Raw genomic sequence first — 14,733 nt, forward strand, 5'->3', positions numbered from 1 at the left:
GTTCCCCTTGAGAAATATTCTCATTTTACATCTACCCATCTATCAAAGCCCTGATCTAAGTATTTTACGTAATTGGCAGTTTGATTATTGATATACACTTTACTCAAATAGTTTAATTCACAAAAGGACAAAGGTGCTAAGCTCCTGCAAAAAAAGGAATCCATAAAAAGCAAAGTCCAATTGGTTATTTTTGGCTCAATACACAGAGGTATGAGGGTGCAACTGGGCATCTGGAGAGGTCAGTTAATCACATTTACTAGTTTCCTCTCAGATGGTGAGCAAAGAGCCTTCAGCAGATAACTGCAGTAGGGACGAGTTGCTGTTATTGTCACGCGTCTCGAAGAGGATGTTTGCGTCCTGCTTAGTAAAAGTCGACTTCATGTTGGCATCTTTGTGTCACAGAACCTTTATATAAAAACTGAAACATGTCAAAAACAAATCAGTTCGATGAGGACTGAATGAAGAACCGCTGGCAGAGCAACACACACACCTGCAATACACACACTTGGGAACACTTGACAATGAACACCTCAGAATGAGTGCTTTTGTTCTTGAAAACAACTGGATATTACAACTTGAAAGAAAACTTACTTCAGATTAAAAACTTAAAAAAGCCCATTACAGAGTGCATTATCTGTAATCGCCACAACAAAACAACAACAAAAAATCCATAGTCATATGAAAACTATTTGAACATAGAGAGGAAATGCAAACCTCAAAATGTTGGCGGGTCAGGAGGCGCCTTGGAAATATAGAACAGCCTTCTAAGGGAACGGGCAAAGTTATCACTGACTTATTGAGAATATTAAGATTTCTGTCCAACAAACTGATTGATGAGGGAAAGCTGCAGCTGCATCAACTCTTCCAGGTGGTCAATCTGATGAATAGGAAAATTAGTTACACATCTGCATTTTTTAATTTAAAATTTTGAGTAGGTTTCATTACCTAAAATTTAAAAAATAAAAACATTAAATAAAGCAGTACATAGAAGTGCAAACAAAAAAGAAAATGGCAGCACAAAGATTCAAACTCATACCTTTGTCTTGAGGCTCAGGCAGCAGCATCTGGAGCTCTGGGGATCTGGACGAGAGCAAAGTGACGGTAAGAGGTCCTTCAAGTCAAAAACTTGAAATATTATGACAAGCAGAAGGACAGGATCATAAGCTGATGACAGGCGAGGGAGTCAATGGCAACGATCTTCTAACATACGCACCATTAGCTGTTGGATTTAAGATGCACGGCGGCTCCATTTGCGCAATTATCCTCTGTACTGGATCACCTGAGGAAAAAGAAAACATTTTTCACAAGAGTAATATGATTTGACTTCTCTGTATCACTCACAATCAAACTCAATACCTAAAAGTGATATTTTAAGATTTTGCAGCTGTTCCTCTTGTAAGTCAAACTCAGCTAAGCCTGGCCTGACATCAGAATGTTCTTGTCCCATGCAAATTAGCATCCTACAGACAATGCCAACAACTTCAACTTAAGTCTGTAATGACCCACTGTTCAGAGACTCAGGAGTGTTTGTCCTCTCCTGGGGGGTCTGGGGTGTTGGCTCTGGGGGTATAATGGTTGCAGCTGGATTTTCCTGACTCTTCCGGTTTGCAGGTGTTGATGGTGGCTGGGGGCATTCCGGGGCAGCTGTAGTGCTGGTAGAGGATGTGCTATTGTCAGCGTGGTCAGGCGTCATCTTAGCAGAGGGGCAAGTGTTACTCATGGACTGGGCCTGCAGTGCATCCAGGATGAGGGTGGTGAGCCCCCCCCCGCCCTGCTGAGGAAGCAGAGTGAGGGAGAGGATGTTGGCGGAGCCGTCGAAAGACTGGACAGTGCCGACGACTCTGTTCAGCTCCAAGCTTTGAAACAGCTGCTGCACTTGCACTGGCCACTCAGTGGGAAAGTGCTCCTTACCTGAGAGCAGAGGAGACAGATGTAAGACACGCTGCAGACTGAAAAAACAAATGTTGGTGAGTTATGTTTGGAATAATTAGAGGAAGAACGGCAGCTTACCAGCGAGGCTGCAGCGGCTGATGAGAAAAGGGACCTGAAGCAGGTTTGGGGGGATGGGTAAAATCCGTGAGATTGGCACCGTCTCGGTGTTTCCATAGTCAGCATAGATGACCCTCGCCTCACTTTCGCGGACTTCCAGAACCACTGCCCGGTACCAGTTATTATCAGCTGGAAAAATAATGTGCTATTTCAGAACTTTATGGACATTAAACAGGCTTCCCTTATCTTCTGGTCTATCCAAAAAACTTCCTTGCCTTTTCAGAGAACAAGTCCAAAGGTGTGTTCTCGTGGATATCGAGGTGAATTTTTATTTTCCACCTTTATTTTTCCCGTAACAGTCAAAAATGCTGATGGTACCAATATTAGAGCTATGGCACACAAAAAGCCTTGCACTCAGCCTTTAAGAGATACATTCTACCTTGAGAAGTATCCTAGATAAATCTTTACCAAGAACCTGCCAACTGCACTTAAAACTCCATTAAACCAGACCCTGTTGTTAGCCGGGCAGCGGAATGTATGCTAGGCTATAGTCTCCCTCCTTGTATACTGTGTTTAAAGACGAGCCGGCTCCTGCGCTCCGCTGCACACACGCTATGTAATTACAACCACAAGCAGACACTAAATTACCAGCTTAGGGCCTGCAGGAGCAACAACTGCAGGTGGGGTCTCAAGAGCAGCCGGCAAACCAAAAAGCTGGATAGAAGAATGAGATCGATGAGAGAATCGGCTCACGGACGGATCAGCTGGTCTGTAATCATGAAACGGTTTGTGGGGTTTTCCCCAGCTGATGTTCCTGAGGAGACTGAATCCAGTTCCCTCAAACACTGATGTGAAAACACACCTCAGTGGGAAAGGTTTGGTGTTTACGTCTGACGTTGTTTAAGAGTTTCAGGTAACTGGAGATAAGGCTTCAGTGTTTGTATGGCAAGAGAATCTGTGCAAGTTATGATTGGTTAAAATACTGTAACTAAAACAAAAACTATCAGTTAAATTTTGGATAGATCCACAAGTTCTCTGCGATGCTCTGCTCTGTTATTGGTGACTGCTCAGCACCTTAAAGGTCTCTCAGACAACTTCAAGATTTGGCTTCAACAAATGTTTTGAATGAAAACAAAGACAGATGATTATTGGTGAACTTTGCAGGCAAGCATTGCACGAAGAACATTCTGAGTTAAAAATCACTGATTTTTAATGAATAATAGAGATGTTCCTCACCAGAGAACTGGGCGCAACAGGCAGCGCCTGGAGCCAGGCCAGCGGAGGACAGAGAGGGCTGATTGTTGCTGCAGTGGACAGCCAACTCCATCTTCACCTCCTGAAGCTTCTGTTGATCCACTACAAAGCAACACAGTGATTACAACAGCAGACATTTACCTTTAATGGATAATCTTGTGGAGACAGAAATCAGCGTGTGTTCTACCCTGGTTGGGATCAAGCAGGAAGAAGAGGGACGGACTGATAACAGCAGCAATGAAAGGTTGAAAGGTCTCTTTGATGGGGAGCTCCACTGTCTTCCAGTCCACTGGAAAAGATGGGGCTGAAAGCGAGATTACAACATGTCAGTCAGGATCTCAAATTATCAACGAATACATTTTATCTTGATGATGCTGACCTGATGCTGCAGTTAGCTCCATAGCCACTTTCTCGTCGGAAGTGCCTGTCTGGCAAGTGGCTTGAAACTGCATTTGGCCAAGCTTGCTCTCTTGGCATTTGTCCTTGGAGGTGGTGCTTGCATGTGTTTCTGTCAGAGTTTCTCCAGCAACTTTGGCTAGATGCTCAGAAATGAGAGAGCCAGCCACATTCTGGCCTCTGCTCTCGAGCTCGACACCGTAGCCTTGTTCAGTGATGGAGTGGACTCGTGCTGAGAGCGGCTGGCCCTCCACCAGAGTCTGGAACCACAGAAGAGCTTCGCTGCTCCACTCTGAGCCCAGGGGCTCCACACCTGAAACCAAACACACACACCATGAAAGGCTGTGACCACAATTTGACCTCAGAAGGACTTTAATACTACATTTGCAATCTCTGCCAATAGTTGACGAATGAGACTCTCCGGGAAAAGTAACTCATTTGCAGAAAATATTGTCCAATATTCACAAGGAGAAAACTCTCAAGTACTTCATGCTGAAGTTCTGCAACTTCACTCTCACACCCACACACACTCACCGGTGAGCCAGCAGCGAATGGCCTGAAAGGGTAGTTTCAGAAGTTGGGGCGTTATAGATCTGAGATGGCTTTTATCCACTCTGATGCTGTAGCCATAGTCCACAAAATTCACTGCCACTATGTTTTCAGACTGCTCTTGAACCATTGCACGACACCAGGTTCCATTACCTGAGGAGAACACACACACACCTGCATTATTCAGGCTTTTCCAAAAATTATCTCAAATAACATTCATACAGTGAAACTGATTAACAGCAGCACTGATAAAACCCAGTAATCAAGACGATAATCTCACCAGGAAACACAGCACAACAGGGTTCTCCCACTTTGGCCACGAAAGCTGATGAATCTGCCTGACAGTGCAGCTTGAGTTCAGCCCCCAGTTCCATCAGCTGTTGATAGTCTGACAAGAAACACATGCCAACAAAGAACACTAATTGCTGATTTGGAAAGAGCTAAGGAAACAAATCATAGAAGCTAGTATTTGGATACTAGATTTTCTTTGTTTTTTGCATTATTCTGGGTGAGCTAAGATGGAATGAAATTTTAAAAATTTCCAGCACCAAAGGCCACAATCATTCTTTAATATAACATTTTTGCAAGGTTGGTAAAAATTTTCTTGTCCAAAAAACATTAACAGTGGCTCTCTTGAATGAAGACAACATACCTTTGGAGCAGTCAATGCGGCAGAAAAACTCTCCAGGGCTCACCACAACACTGGCGAGCAGTGACACCATATGGCCATCAATGGGAAGCTCAGCAGAAGACCACACCAGAGGCTCATTGACTTGAGGATACACAAAAATCCATCACATCGATACATCTCAATCTATCCCCATAAAAATGTAACCTAATATGGTTGGTGTAGCGATTTATTGATGTTAAATAAAAATAAAAACTTCACACGCTTCTTTCATTAGAGAATCAATTTTTTTATATCTCCAACTTGTTCATGTTAAGTATTAATGAAATTCAACTTTTACCAGTATAGTACCTGAACACTGTGCCAAGTCGAGACTTCAGAGGTTGTCTGCAACCTTTCAAATATAAATATGAGATTTTCTTCATGACATGTCTGTTTTCTTCATATGTGTCTTTTAAGCCAGGAGTCTGCAAATTTTTGTTATGTTCTCATGTAATAACATTAAAGACTCTTGTTTCTTGATGTCCCACCTTGTGGTTCTGCAGTAACCGTAGATGTCAGCTCAACCTGCTGATCGCCACTGGTGTTAACAGAAGAAGGAAAAGGAGCAGGAACAGCATAGCCGGCAGAGATCAGCAGCTCGGCTATATTGGCCTGAGGGTCACTGGCCTCATCAGTCATGATCACCAAGGCCTTTCCATCATGTGCTCCCTGGATCAGAGCATGTAGTATTCTGTTGGATACCCTTCGCTGCAGAGCCTGTAGGCACTCCTCTGACCAGCTCTCTCCAACAGGATTAACCCCTGGAGGGATCATAATGACTGATAACTTGATGGAAAGGCATAGAGATGTGAGTTTAAAACAAACAAACAAAAAACTTCACAGATACGGCCTTTTTAATAAAGAGCAAATCAATGTATGTGCTGAAAGCAAACACATACAGCCGCGACACATACGACAGCAATGTTCTCATAATTTGAGTGTGCTGTAAAGTGAAAGTTTACCTGCTAGCCCACAAGGAACAGCCTGCATGGGCAGTGCCAATAGTGATGTGCTGATGGGCAGCAAGTCACCCAGATCCACCTCCTCTGAGTTGCCAAAGTCCAGATAACCCACACAGACCCGCTGATCCGCTGAATAAGCCAGTACTTTAGCTCGGTACCACTGCTTGTCCTCTGGAAGAAAAACACACCCACCAGAAGATAGATTCACGAACACATCTGCAATACAAACTCTAAACTAAAAAAAGAAGCGCACCACTTGTGTTTTAGCAAATAGTTTATATATGTGGTTTCAGTCTTTTGTACCTGAGAACTGGGCACAGCAAACAGTGCCAGGAGCTGGTCGGAAGTTCTTGGGGGCTGGACCTTGACTGCAGTGTTCCCTCAGTTCTAGCTGCAACTTCTGAATCACTCCTGTCAGTCAAAATGAGATCTTTTACGTTGATTGTCGATCAACTGATATTCTAATGAGAAACAATGAACAATCGATCTGTCCACAGGTTTTGTGTCACAAACGCTACTTACCAGCATTATCTACTTTCTGTACAATGATATCGGTGGGTGACTGGAAGTGGGTGACCACGACAGGGAAGGAGTCGCCCAATGCCTGTGTCAGCGGCTCTGGCGGCTGAGCCCAGGTGTTGTCATCCTTACCATTGGAGTGACGCTTGAAGTTTTCTAAGGATGTGCTGACCATAGCGTCTGAGGGAGCCAAAAAGGACACAAACTCTTCTCATCTCACTTGGGGCTCAAGTGCTACTTGTATTTTCAGTTTTTCTTCACAAGCATTGACAAAAATGAGATGGCAACAAATACAGAAGGTGCTTTCTACAGCTCCAAAGATATTCACATGTATAGAAACCCTCTGCCTTACTTATTTCTTGCTCAGTTGGTGCAACATTGATGACTTCCGCTTGTGCATAACCATGTTCTATGAGGAAAGCACTCAGATGATTTCCTAAAGAAACACAAGAAAGTTATCCACTTAGGGGGTTGAACTTGTTAAAATACTTTCACTGTGCATGCTGCCACAAAGAGGCTGTGTCCACCAGAGCATCTCTTCCCAGCTGAAAACGTCTATGCGGGAGTGCTAAAGCGGTGCAGCTTTGTTTCAGCTGAGTTGCTTTGGTTGCTGTGATACGAAATCTCAGCAGAAGAGTTGGAACAAGGAAGAGTTCTTGCTGTGGCCTCTCTCTTGAGTAATGACTGAACAGAGGGAGAGAAGACAGACAAACAGCCTGTACGAATTCATAACATTTGCAGATTAAAGAAACACCGTAGTCTGATTCAAGAGTTCCTCCAGTGTTGTCAGTCAGCACCTGTACATGTAGGATGTGATGGATGGGCCCACCCCTACCCCACTGTGACTGGGGGGAAAAAAAAAGGGTGGAGAAGAGTGTGACATCTTTTCACTGTTCTGGTGTATAGTGTAATAACTAGAGCTATGGTGATACACTACCACACCATCTCAGTTGCTGGATGCAGGTTTGATATAATTTGCAATTCAAAATAATGAATTCAAATTTTTTTTGTATTTAATACGGGACAATGGGAAAAAAGTTGAATCTCATTTGTAGAGATTTTGTGTGTACATGAAATCTTAGACCAAAATAAATAAACATCCTTAAAAAATTAAGATGAAGCTGTTCTTGTAAAGCCTGCAAATAAATGCAAATACAATGTAAAACTGAATTAGAATATACTTTTTGAACTAAACCATTAGCCGTTATAGATGATCAAGCAAGATTCTTCTAAAAAACATCTAGACAAACATGAAGCAACTGAATTACAGCTTCAGTTTGGCTGATCAATTTGGATTAAAACATCAGTTCACAATACTTAAAAATAAAAAAATGTGGCACTTGCATTTCCAAACAATCAAAAATACATACTAGCATCATAAAAGAAAATGCTTTGGTAGGCAAAGGCTCAAGCCATCAAAATTTCAGCCATTCCAACTCTTTGGAACCTACCCATGGAGAGCAGGATATCCACAGCATAGGTGTGGCTGTTCTTTGTCATTTCCAGCAGCCTAACAGTCACAGTCTTGCCAACCAGTAGCCGTCTCATGGCAATATCACACTCGCCCGACCAGTCGCCAGCCACTGGCCTCACCCCGGCAACACGGCACTCCATTGCCTTGAGGGGACAGTTAAACGAACACGTGTCATCACGTTTGCTGGCAGTCAGACTGTGTCAGACTGTTGAATGTGCACTCACACAAGGACAAAAAGATGGAATATTTGCAGCCAGGGGTCTGATCCTCTCCACAGGAGCCTCTTCCTGGTTGCCAAAGTCAATGTAAAGGACATTAGCCGTCTTCTGGTTAGCACCAACATTCTGGATCAGGCCTCTGTACCAGTTCTACAAAACAGAGGCAAAGGTCCAACATATGACATAGTGTGCAGACTAACTTGTGTCTCTTGATGCATAGCTCAAAAGGGTTTGCTCACCAGATCTAATGAGAACTGTACGGCGCAAACCTCCCCTACACAGGGCACATAGGTCACTCCCGAAGCATTATTGTAGGTCTTCTGAAGCTCAGCGCTGATGCTCTGCAGAGATTCAAGCACCTCGGGGTTTTGGGCCAGGAGGAAAAACCTACTGGGGTTGTAGAATTCTACAACTGATGCCTAAGAACAATTACAAGAGATACTGAACACTGCTACAGAAGCAATCTCTTTAAAAAAAAAAACGGCAAAAACTCCAAATTCATCAAGGTGAGTTGCTGTGTTGTACCTGGAAATCCGCCCACTTGGCAATCTTAGTCATTTGCAAGTCCTTCAAAAGGATTCTCTGGGAGGTGGATGATTGAGCAGGCTTCAATAAACGAATATAAAACAATCACCACCATTTTCACTCTTCCGAGAGCTCCAAGTGTTCACTATGTTTGAAGATTATTTCAGTAATGCACATACCTTCAGCTCCAATGGGCTGGCTTTGACTTTCATCACTGGGGAAGAAGTGGCTTTCTTTGGCGTCTCGCTGTGGATTGAGGAAATAGTAGGGGTCTCAAATTATCGCGTTAATTGCAATTAATTAATTACAGTCATATTTAGGGTATTATGTTTTTTTGGATTAAGTTAATTCAAAATTAATTATTTTTATTTTACCGTTTCTATATACGAGTTGTCTTTTTAAAAAAATCCATTTGTAGGCATGGGGCTTCTTGTGCTTGAGTTAGGGGAAAACAATGGCCAGTCACACCCTGAAGTGGACACTGATTGGCTGTCATTGTGTTTGGGCTTTTGAGCACAAGCTGAGAGACTCACATTGTAGTTGGGAGGGCAAGGTGAGGAGCGGTGAGAAGCGGAGAGGAAGTGTGAAAATGAAGGAGCATGTGAGAGTGGTTGGTCCAATGAAAGGAAATTTACATTTCAGAAATGCCCTAACGGCGCCATTGATAAAGGTACAGTGATACGCTTTCTTTGTATGAGGGAATTTGCTTACCACAGAAGCAGTTCAAGTTTAGCCTACCACATCGACGCAAAGCACACACTCACGAGTGCAGCCACAGCTAACATTAGCGGCAAAGATGTTAGCAATTTAGCAAGACATGGCAAAACTACTCGCCAAACTACACTTGAGGAGAACACCCTGTGTATGAGCAAGTCTGCGACCGACAAGTTCACCAACATTCTTGCCAAGTTGATAGCGATGAAGTGCAGGCCGATAACCACAGTGGAAGACGAGGGGTTAACAGAGGTGTTGCAAACTGTGTCCAATGACCCATCAGATAAGCCACCGCGCAGGACTACAGTGATGACCAAAATCAGCAAGATGTACAACGACAAAAAGAAAAACAAACTTGAGATTTTGCTGGAGGATTTGCCCAACTGTGTTCCTATAACCAAGATTACAAGACCTCAGGTGGCAACCACAGCTATTTGGGGGTGACTGGACACTTTACTGATGGTGAGTCGAAGCTCAACTGCACTGACCGTCATGAAAACAGACACCCGGCACTTTGCTGATAAATGTGCCGTACACTTCCTCAAGGTGGCAAATGACTGGGAAATTGAAACAAGATAACCATCATCGGCACAGACAGCACAGCAAATATGCTGGCTGCTAGGAGAGCCCTTCCATACGAGCACATTACCTGCAATACTCACAACATCACGGTCTGCCTTGATGGCAGTGGGTTTATCGGTGTACTTGCATAGTGCTGCAAGATTGTTGGCCATTTCAAACAAAGCCCTGCAAGTAACACAGAACTTAACAAGCAACAAAGTAGCACTTGGACAAAAGAGCGAGCAAATTAAATAAGATACACAGACCAGGTGGAATTCAACACTCGCAATGATCTCAAGCCTCCTACATAACCAAGGCCTGTCCAAGCTACATCGGACCAACACAACAACCACAGACTGGTCATGCCAACGGAAGCTGAGTGGGGGACACTGCAGAGGCTGAAGGTCTTACTTGAATCATGCAGGTAAGCCCAAATAAACACCTGTCCATTTTAATGACACAAACTCCTTTCACATGAGTAATCCAAAAACGAATTAACATTAGGTAGTTACTTACCTTTAAGGGCAATTAAATTTGAAATCAGTTACACTTTAAATATCCAGCAAAGTTTATTTTGCTAATTTATCCACCTCTGCACGTATGTGACTGAACTGCTGGGTGGTAAGGGCAAAGTCTCCTGCTCTGCAGTGTTGCCTACTTTTCACCATCTGGACCATGTCATGGACATCACTGATGATGATCCAGGATCTAGCCTACATGGTGAAGTTCAAGAATGCCTTCCAGAGGGACCTGGCAGTACGGAGAGCTGATGCCAATGAGACATGGTTCCAGGTAGCCACAGCTCTGGATCCACATTTCAAGGATTTGAAATGTCTTCCAAGTGAAAAGAGAGAACAGGTAAAGACTATAAGGATAAGCTGGACAAATGAGTCCAATTTAGGCCTACTGCAGTTAATGACAGTCATTCATTCATTCATCCATCCATCCATCTATCCATTCATTCATCCACCCGTGAATCCATTCATTAAGGTGTGGACCTGTCTGGAGAGAATGCTCCAAGCAGCAGAGCAGCCCTCCACAGAGGATGATGAACCCGCTTAGAAGAAGAGGAAGAGCGCTCTACTGCTACAGCCCAGCATCAGTATTGATGACTGTCCCCAGCAGAGGTGGTATGCTCACTCAGGAGCCTATGAAAAGCTGTCAGCCCTGGCACGCAAGTATCTGGTCTCCCCGGCAACCTCCATACCTTGTTAGAGACTGTTTAGCCTCACAGGCCACATAGTGCAAAAGAAAAGGGTAGCCTTGGTCCCAGAAAATGTGACCAAGCTGGTCCGTTGCAGTAACTTGCTGAAGAAGAAATAAGAGGCATGAGGTAAGCATAGCTGGAGCCTACTCAAAGTGATTGTTTGATGTCAATTCAGCACTTCTTTTTGTGATGATGCACACTGTTATTTTTTTTTATGCGCTAACTTTCAGCACTGTGATTGATGGCCATTTTATTTATTTTATATTACCTGAAGCAGAGGAAACGCAACAAGCTCAGTGTTCAATACTTTTATGGTTTAGAAAAAAGTGTTCTTACTGTTTTTTGATGTGTTAACTTACAGCACATTATATAGACCTGAAGTTTCATTTTATTTTTTACATTCTGAAGCATTCTCAGAAAAACAAGATGTGTTCAACAACAGCCTTAACTATTTGGAGATTGACAAAAGGACACAGCAATATTTTGCCCCCTGGTAACTGGAAACTGAAGGTTTGCAGGAAAGACTGCATCTGTTCAAGTCTGTTAAAAACAATAATGACTATAAAACCACTTTGTTATATATCAATCTTTTGATCTGCCACGATAATGTAATGAATTCAACTGAAAATCCCTCAAGTTGAGGGCTTTTCTCAGCAATTTTTAGGTGAGATTAATGAAGAAGATTAATGACATCAATTAATTACAGATCATAATTAATGTCAAATTTTTTTAATCTCTTGAGAGCACTAGGAAAAAGTTCATATTACTTATTTAGCATTTTATGAGGACTACCCTGTAGGCTAGCAAATCACTGTCTTAATATATTTATAATTTTACCGTGCATTCACAGCTGAAGTCAATAATTGAGTTTCTATAAATATATTTTGCATTGCAAAGGATTGATGGAAACTGGAAATGCATTCAGGGTTGAACCATCTTACTTTACAGGGTCCGGTTCAACAGACTTGCACATATGTCTATGGGCCATCCAGTCTTCTGTCTGGCACACAACAGAGCAGTAAGGAGTCGTCTTGCAGCGCTTGCACCGAAAATTCCCTGTCAAGTTAAGACTGTAAATTAGAAACTACACTGAAGTTGATTACAACACAACAAGAGACTGTGTGTCAGCTGCACGTGAACATACTGACACAATCAACAACAAAAATTGAAATGAATTGCTTGGAATTTCGTTACCATAGTATTATGTGATGTTTCATTATGGCAACTCTTTGAAATGCTAATAAACATTTGTTCACACAGCTCACCTTCAAACCACCAAGTTCCCTGCTGACCTAGTATTCAATGTACAGAGCTACGATATTACAAGGTAGAGAAAAACTAGTCCCAAGGAGTGAACTGAATAACAGCTCAATGATACATAATACTTCAAATGTCACTTATCAGCCATTCATAAAATGTGACTTCAATAGCAACAATGTTACCTTGCTGACCACAGAAGTTGCAGAAGTAAACAGTCAGTGCTGGCGGCGGGGACCCTATAACCTGTGAGGACAGTAAAACCCTGAGGGCTAGGATTCAATACCAATACAAGAATGAGTATAGAACTATATTAAGATACATACAGCGGAAGGATCCTTACTGACTGGTGAGTTTATAGGACCTTTAAGGAAGAGAGACACGTCACTTAGTCGCAAACTTAACTAATAAAAACCATAATGTTGCTGTTTGTCTTGAATATATAAACGACCGACAGATCTGTGCCTAGCACTGTAGAACCACCTGGTACTTCCTTACCATCTCCGTGGCCGCCTAAAGCGGCCGGTACGCTGAGACGTAGCGGTGCACAAGACAGTGGACTCGATGATGGTTTCCGCAAGGGCAAGTTGGGCCGCACTGGGCTGGGAGCAAATGACTCGTTCATGGCGGCAACTGATAATATCACCAAAAAGTGTCCAGTTACACTGCTGAAATATATACATACACGTTGACATGCCAAGTCTTGTTTAAGACTTAGAAAAAGAACTGAATTTTACCGCGGATGATGATTGACAAAGCGCGTTGCACTCAGCCTGAATGGCAATTAGTCAGCAAATATCAAGCTAATGCCAGAAAGCAAATATCAATTTGAGACAGAAAAAAATACTGTAACCACCAAAAATAATCGTCAACAAGACAAGAAAATATCAATATAAACAACAATATATCTATTATCTATTATATGTAAATATTTCACCGCTTCGTTGCCGATAATTACCTGGCGCACGTGTAGACTGAGAAGTTTAAAGTGTTGCACATGCGCAGTAGCTTCATTTCGTATGCGTCAAGAGGTCGTGAGGATTTCTGTCCCGCTCTGCCACGAAAGACGGTCCACTTTTGTTCTATGTTGATATTTCACGATTCTTTTGAATAAGTGCAGTGGTGGGCAGTGAGAGACTGTTTTCTAAAATATGTACATACTGTAATTTGATTTCCTAGCAGCGGGTGCGATTTTTCCTCTCTTCTTTTATATTAAAAAAGCGACTTCTCAATTCATCCCATTTGTCTTAAACTGCAATAAAAAAATATCCTGAACCGAAATCACCCTTCACCAAGCTGTTAAACTTTAAAACCAAGCATTATATAAAATATGAACTGAATGTTACAAATAAGGAATCTGAAAGACATTTTATTTTTCCAAGTGTTACTTAAGTGTCCCTTATAAGCAAGAATGCCATTTTGATGGCTTTGCATCACATTGTACTTTACCTTTAATTATTTCATTTTTATTTTTTTAGCAGTTTTTTTTGTGGCAGTGGAGATGAATATAGAGTGGTGTATATAAATATATATACTGTACATTTTGGTATGATATTTAATTTTCTAGAAAAATGTATCGAGGCACCTGCCTGATGTAAACGTCAGAGGACGTCTCTCGTTTCTGGGCAGCCATTGGCTAACATGATCACTCTCTTCCCCCCGCAGTGGCCATATTTGTTGATGTGTCACATCTGAAGGACTTGTTGGGGCGATCAGCTGGCTGGGAAGCAAGCTCAAAGTTCATTTGTATCCCAGTTGTGAGCAAATGGAACTGCACATGGGATTTTCACACTCGGTGGGTGAAGATACTACAGTTCTCATGACTACGTAGTTTTCCGCGATCTTAGATGCTAGCTGCCCTAGCTGAGGTATTAGCTGACTCAACTTACAGCTAGCTGACGCCTCTCTTATCAACAGTAGCTTAGCCAGAAAAAGAAAGCAATGTCCCTACGATATGTCAGTCGAAGTTTTATATGTATTCATTGCAGTCCTTTTTTTATTTGCAGCATGTATTATCTCCTGCATGTCAGGCTAAACATTTCCTTTCTCGTATCGCCTTACGACTGTAACGAAAGCTGGTTATGCTAATAACCTTGTATGCTAACACCAGCATAGTTCGGTTGAACTGAAATGCCGTTAAAAGGGCATTTAATACAATTAGCCAGTCAATCTGCGCTTTTCTGCATGACAGCTTAACCTTTCCGTACATTCTGAAGCTTTTTCGAATATATTCCATTCAGTCATTTTGACAGTAACAGAATGACACCTGTCACAGGAGCATCTACAGATAACGTGTATTAGCTGCTGCGCTTTTACTGCCCAAAACAAGGATCTGAGGTATATTTTTAGCATATTTTCCTCAGCACAAGAGCATTTACAGTAAGACTTTGAATTTCTAACCACAGTCGTGTATTATTGTAACTAATAGAATAGGTTAA

At 42.4% G+C, this 14,733-nt stretch overlaps 2 protein-coding genes and 1 pseudogene across 2 annotated transcripts in view; 2 read left to right on the forward strand and 1 right to left on the reverse strand.

Annotated features, from left to right (window-relative positions):
* Nucleotides 1–368: 368 nt before the first annotated feature.
* Nucleotides 369–12,950, reverse strand: tdrd1 (tudor domain containing 1). Its single transcript, XM_086195901.1, has 25 exons — nt 12,794–12,950; nt 12,622–12,659; nt 12,481–12,541; nt 11,980–12,094; nt 8,736–8,802; nt 8,557–8,637; nt 8,271–8,450; nt 8,038–8,181; nt 7,791–7,956; nt 6,692–6,775; nt 6,343–6,519; nt 6,124–6,231; nt 5,821–5,991; nt 5,347–5,619; nt 4,841–4,960; nt 4,469–4,576; nt 4,174–4,341; nt 3,623–3,952; nt 3,431–3,547; nt 3,226–3,345; nt 2,011–2,178; nt 1,507–1,911; nt 1,214–1,279; nt 1,037–1,080; nt 369–877 (listed from the first exon to the last, which is right to left on the reverse strand). The coding sequence occupies exons 1-25, from the start codon at nt 12,918–12,920 to the stop codon at nt 806–808; spliced, it is 3,510 nt and encodes a 1,169-aa protein (XP_086052027.1). The 5' UTR covers nt 12,921–12,950; the 3' UTR covers nt 369–805.
* Nucleotides 9,475–11,200, forward strand: LOC147239674 (uncharacterized; annotated as a pseudogene).
* Nucleotides 12,951–13,780: 830 nt separating the features above from the next.
* Nucleotides 13,781–14,733, forward strand: part of ccdc186 (coiled-coil domain-containing protein 186) — a 27,844-nt gene continuing 26,891 nt past the window's right edge. The window contains exon 1 of the mRNA XM_086196471.1: nt 13,781–14,090. The gene's annotated coding sequence lies outside the window, so the exon portion shown is untranslated. The remainder of the gene's footprint in view (nt 14,091–14,733) is intronic.

The sequence above is a fragment of the Aulostomus chinensis genome, chromosome 23, assembly GCF_037954235.1.
Source record: "Aulostomus chinensis isolate RoL2024-O1b breed Wild chromosome 23, RoL_Achi_v1.0, whole genome shotgun sequence".
In the NCBI taxonomy this organism is placed as follows: Eukaryota; Metazoa; Chordata; class Actinopteri; order Syngnathiformes; family Aulostomidae; genus Aulostomus; species Aulostomus chinensis.

Excerpts from the sequence above, each read along its gene's own strand:
- tdrd1 (XM_086195901.1), bottom strand. The coding sequence starts at position 12,920 with ATGAACGAGTCATTTGCTCCCAGCCCAGTGCGGCCCAACTTGCCCTTG. Across the intron at positions 3,346-3,430 it reads CCTGCTTGATCCCAACCAGG|TGGATCAACAGAAGCTTCAG; the intron begins GTAGAACACACG and ends GTTGCTTTGTAG. Across the intron at positions 878-1,036 it reads GCCTGAGCCTCAAGACAAAG|ATTGACCACCTGGAAGAGTT; the intron begins GTATGAGTTTGA and ends CCTATTCATCAG.